The 5,638-nt window shown below is 37.2% G+C and overlaps 2 protein-coding genes across 3 annotated transcripts; both read right to left on the bottom strand.

The window, feature by feature from the left end:
- Nucleotides 1–91: 91 nt before the first annotated feature.
- Nucleotides 92–4,448, bottom strand: LOC109704915. 2 transcript variants are annotated; one of them, XM_020225688.1, is made up of 8 exons: nucleotides 4,278–4,448; nucleotides 4,122–4,160; nucleotides 3,817–3,917; nucleotides 3,578–3,656; nucleotides 3,417–3,484; nucleotides 1,863–1,884; nucleotides 904–1,084; nucleotides 92–479 (listed from the first exon to the last, which is right to left on the bottom strand). In XM_020225688.1, the coding sequence occupies exons 3-7, from the start codon at nucleotides 3,843–3,845 to the stop codon at nucleotides 947–949; spliced, it is 336 nt and encodes a 111-aa protein (XP_020081277.1). In that variant the 5' UTR covers nucleotides 3,846–3,917; nucleotides 4,122–4,160; nucleotides 4,278–4,448; the 3' UTR covers nucleotides 92–479; nucleotides 904–946. The 2 variants fall into 2 exon arrangements, with proteins under 2 accessions (XP_020081277.1, XP_020081278.1); XM_020225689.1 differs by lacking the exons at nucleotides 92–479; nucleotides 904–1,084 and having other exon boundaries at nucleotides 1,367–2,008.
- Nucleotides 214–468, bottom strand: LOC109704914 (choline transporter-like protein 2; the record flags this gene model as incomplete). Its single annotated transcript, XM_020225687.1, is given in 1 exon segment — nucleotides 214–468. A coding segment is annotated over 1 exon segment (90 nt), but the record flags the coding sequence as incomplete, so codon positions are not given.
- Nucleotides 4,449–5,638: the final 1,190 nt, after the last annotated feature.

Here is a 5,638-nt window from a genome sequence, read left to right as displayed (position 1 = left end):
ATCTTGTAAATACCTTTCAATCAATCAATTATTAAGCACTAATTAAAACCTTGTCCTCTAATTATTGCCTTACTATCATGTACTTTTCTCATTGATTCATTTAATTCAAGTCATATTAAGTCAATCACTGTAGTTCATTTTTGTTCAAAGAATTTAAAAAAAAAATCAGAAGTTTATGTTACATAATACCCAAAATTATATCCAGAGACTAACCATAATATAAGCATTCCGATTCACGGATTTGATGGTCCGACCTATGCACCCTAGGCAACAATGAGAAGAAGAGGACATTGTTCTCCCCATGCAGCTTTCAGAAACAGTATCAACGTGCTTCAACCTGCGACGAAGAGACTCGAGTATAAACCGCACCCACTCCACAATTGACACCACCAGTGACCCAAGAGAAACGGACCCAAGACTGTACCGCAGGAGACGCTTTACGGAAGAGAATACAGGGAAAAATGGAATCTCCTCCTGTACTGAACATAATTCTAAGTCATTCTCTCACAAAGGAAAACAGAGCCTTTGAAAAGGGCAAATGGAAGAGTTGGAATTTTAAAGTTAAGCACGCAACAGCTAAACATTTTAGCAATACCTTTTTCTCTTAAATATTATTTAGAAATCCAAATCAGTTAATTGCTTTTAATGTGTTTCACTAGTTGCTTCTGATAAAAAAAAATCCTGTGGTTTTGGAGATATATGGATTCACATCTACATACCACTATACAATTTATTCTCCCCGTATATTGTCAATACGAGCAACTGATCCAGCAATTACCATAGAAGAGCAAGCAATGAAGAATTGTGTCGCCCAATAACACACCCAAATAGGTGGAAAAGGATGGAAATGCCAATATGAGGGGTGTAATGAATGCTATAGCGACAGCAACTATCGCAATTTACCTTGTTGGACTTCAGATCATACGAACAGCAATTACCGTTGCAATCATTTTTTGAGTATTTGACCAGAGCTGAAAAGATGGAGTGCAACAGAAAACCAGAACATGTAGATAGCAAGGATGGAGTAGGGTAGAACGGGGAAAACAATAAGAGCCTGAACTTCCCCTATAACCTTTGCAGCAACCTGCATATATATAGGTTATAAATAATGTCCCTTAACCCATAGTAACTCTTACAACAAAAATCTTTTTGACTTGAAATAATTCCATATTTCTCGACTGCATAAATTAATTTTAGAACGACATGTGCTAACCTTCAGAACAGATGTTGCTATAAGAATACGGCGAATAATGGCTATTGAAGAGAGAACAGCAATAATCATGAGCTTTTTCATTTTTCTGATATGGCCTGGGTGCCATGCAAGCTAACCAATAACGACAGACAACAAGTACAATAGTCCCTACATGTCACCATATTTATCCATGTTTAAGATTATTGAGGGCATCGATAAGCATACTACAAGCAGAGTCTCCCATCACACTACTATGTGATTATGGTGCCTTACTGAAGTAATATATGTTATGGTTTTGGACAAAAGAAACATATATATTAGAAATTACAACTAGATATGTGTATAGTAACAATATCAACCAATTTGAAGGCCCATAAGTTATATGGATCCAAAGGCCCACTACCTCTTTTTCTCTACACTCGCTCACTAAAAATCATGTATTTTGCAGATGCAAATCACTTTTACATCTATACATCTTTTAAAACTCCTTTACAGGTATGAATTATGAAGATGAATCAAGGGATTGTACCAGGATCTATGGTGATCTCTTTAGATCCATTGTCGAAACTAGGTTCTTGGGGATACGGGATCAAAAATTGAAGCTCAATTTCACCAAACAGCACTAAAATCAGCAAAGGAAGAGAAGCGCCGTGCGAGTTTTGGGATTGACCTTGGATTTGTGAAGAGCACCACTGATGGAGGTGTTAACCGGGAGAAGCCATTAGTTCAAGACATAAAACACGAAGAAGAAAACAAACTCCTCTCCAAATCTGCGTGAATTGGTCATTCAAAGAAGTTTTGATTGCAATAAGGCACCTGTTGTAATCAAATATGAGAACACACTCATGCATAGCGATTGCTCGTAATGTACCAAGATTTAGTAATATGGTTTGCTCACGGACCTATCATACAAGGTTTATTATTTCATATTAGACTTTACAAGCGGTAAAGAAAGCTGAATCACAATTCAACTAAAACTGATTAAAGGAAGTCAGTCAAGAGGAAATAAATAGCTTAAGAGTTATGGCATAAAGGTGACAAGAAAAAATCACACACACAAAAGCTATGTAATACATGCCATATACCTTTTCTTATAATGCAGGTGTCATTATAGAAGTATTTAAACACTCTATCACATAGTAGTGCATTGTTGGACAGGATGACACTGTAAATTATCTCTTTATTCTTCCAAACAAAGCCAAATATGCGATAGGATGGTTCATTGTTCAACTCAAATGGGATTTTAGTGACAAACTGAATTGAACCATATTATCATCCTTTAGAGATCTAGAACCACAACACTAATGGCTGAAGAAAACCAAACAGAAACCTAAGAAAAAATTCAGTCGGTCTATGTCAGGTTCGACTTTAGTGCAGTGGCACATAGTTCTCTCCCACAGATAGCTCATGTTCAAAACTGGCATCAGCTGATCAATCTTTTGTAAAACTAGAAAGCGGTTCTTATTAAAAAATTAGTTAGTTTAGACTTCCAGTTCACTTACAAACCTAACTAATTCAGTTTTTCTATTTGGACCGGAATACAAACAATAATCATACCAAATCAAACTGAACCAAAGCTCTCAGTCAGTTTTCGATTTAACAGTTTATCAGCAATTGTTTGTTGAAAAATCATACTCCATTTTATAAGTTTAAGAGAAACATTTTTAAATCAATAGAATGAGAATGAGATATACACGATATGCTAAAGTATCTTATGCATCATATCCAATGTTTAGATGCATTAGTGGGTGTGACAATTAAGAGTTATTCTATGAGCCCCATTGTCAGAGGTTCAAGTCAATGGAAAGAACTTCCCTTAGGGAGAAGAGAGCAAGGCTGGATAGATCAAATTTCAGAAAACCATATTGGCAAGAGCCTCATCCATTTGGGATGCATGTTCTTTTACCTATTATATAAAACATGAATCCACGCAAGATACAGAAGATATACCACTTGCAACGTATGCTGTAGAAGATTGTTTTAAACATGAAGCAGAAGATAATAATATTCCATACAGAATGCTCATAACATAATTGAGGAAACAAAATCTCATGACTACGATTCATAATTGCTTCCACATAAATGATGCATCACAGTGTGACAAACTTATTTGGAATCCACTGAATTCATAGATCCAGCAATTGAGAAATTTATACCATCCAATTCCATCTTTGCACATTAAATTGAATTATTTGTATTTAAAAACAGGAGAGGACAAGCTTACTCATCGGATCTCAGGATCTTGAGATGTGCATTTCGTGGTCTCCGCAGAATCAACGGCGAATTGGAGATCTAATATCAAAAGGGAACGAAATTGAGCCCCCAAAAGAATCGCACCCTCCAAATAAGAAAGAGCGCGAGAACAAATCAATCAGAGGAGCTCACCTTGAGAGCTCTCACGGAGCTCGCGGAGAACCCGGCGAATGCTTCGTGATCGGAGGTCGAAACGGTGAGGTCCCTACATCTAAGGGATTTGTTCAACAACAAAAAGCAAAATGTTAGTAGTAACTCTTCCAAACATATAGAACTTTCACTTATAAAAACAAGAAAACAGCCACAACACGAAACAAGGCCTTAATTCAAGTTTAACCAAAAAGAATTAGTACGTTCAATTGGTTCCTTACGATGTACTTTGCATCAATAAATGGATCATTCACAGCAACAACTTCAATATCATCTCTGGCAGTAGCAATGCGCAAGACTAGCCTCCCAATACGGCCAAAACCTGCATAGCATTATGATCCTTGGATCTTGAAATCAAAATCAAAGTGCACAACTTTAACCATTATAAAGTAGATTACAAAATTCTTAGCCAAACGAATTTCGGTTCTAGCTATACAACTAATCTAAAAAGAATAGTTTAAAAGTTACAAGAATAGCTATACAACTAATCAAAAAAGAATAGTTTAAAAGTTACAAGAGAACTCACCGTGTATGCCCACCTTTGTCTTTCCTCCACTTGACGATTCTACAGCAAAAAAAAGTTTAAGGCCATCAGACGGTTATAACAACTCATAACTATAAAAAAGAAAGAAAGTATTTGGACCGATCTTCTTTAAATGGTAATCAAAACAAAGAAACTTACTTGGAACAGAAGGGGGGGCTGCAGTAACTGTGGCTTTGATCGGCTGAATGCTTCTTACACCTGATTTTCTGCACAACATGCAAGACACAAAGCTCATATCGGCAGAGAGGCAGTATAAAGCCATAGAGGAATTAAACCTGATGCGCTTATATAAAGCCAGAGAGGCATTATATTATCCAGACAATATAACACCTGATGGGATCCGCCGATGCTCTGGCGCTCGCGCCTGATAAGCTAAAACACAGCGGAGCGCTTCACTAAAAAGACATATCCTCATACATAATAGACAGCGCCGGCGCCGGCGTCTTCGCTTGGGCTCAGCCGATCGGCCGCGCCGGCGCAGCGGTCGCGCGTGGTCTGTCGCCCATCGGCGGATGGTCGCTAGGCTGATCCGGATGGCGGAGAGAGGCGTAGAGTCGAGAAAGGGACGACGAGGAGGGAGACGGAAGAGAAGCGTAGAACGGGAGGGATCCGAGCTTTAGAGAAGCTCTCGCAATAAGGCCGACGCAGCTTGGGATCGAGAGAGGAGGGGGAGGGGAAGGCAGAATGTGGATGTGGGTGGCGCGGGGTTGGGATGATCCACACACAACAACCATAGAGTAGGTGCGGGTTGAGGTATCGACGCAGGGTGGTTCAGTGAATTGGGTTGGGTTTGAGAGTTGAGTTAGGTTATTATATTATTCAATAATAAATATTAGTGAATGTAATATATATCAAAAATAAATATGTCACTAAAGTAAATAAATAAATAAATATAATAATGGCCGTCGATAATCGCCGTCAGAAATTGCCACTAAAAATAAAATATATCACGTGTTTTTTGGCCTATTTTAGCTTTCTCCATTCAGTCCATTATCCGGCCTGTTCACGGTCCAAGCTTGAGAACCGTTATGTTTTAAATTGTTGCATACTGCGCACATCATATTCTAAATATTGGATATAATTTATTTAATTTATATTTAAAGCTCCGATTTAAATATAATGGTATTAAATAAATAGTCATTAGTATTAATATAATGTGTGGTTAATAATATATATAATATAAAATTGTGTACTAATAATAATTTTAATTTTATATATATACAAATTTATATTATATATATATACATATATATATATATATATATATAGTAGGACTTGTGTGCTATTTAGGAGCACGGAGGCCTTCGTGCTCCTAAGCCGCTTTCGATGATTAAACATCCGAATCGACGATCAACTTCGTTAGACTTGATCTAGCGTATTTGAAGTATCTAGAAAGTAAATTTTGCGGTTTTTCAATATCATTTACCTAATGATCGAAAAGGTTCAAAATCAACAATTTTTAATGGTTGACGTGTGCTGTTTGCAAGTTTAATAGTGTA

This window comes from Ananas comosus, unplaced genomic scaffold, assembly GCF_001540865.1.
Source record: "Ananas comosus cultivar F153 unplaced genomic scaffold, ASM154086v1, whole genome shotgun sequence".
NCBI classification, from domain to species: Eukaryota; Viridiplantae; Streptophyta; class Magnoliopsida; order Poales; family Bromeliaceae; genus Ananas; species Ananas comosus.
Note: the sequence above shows the minus strand (reverse complement) of the source record. Positions and strands in the feature narration are given on the sequence as shown.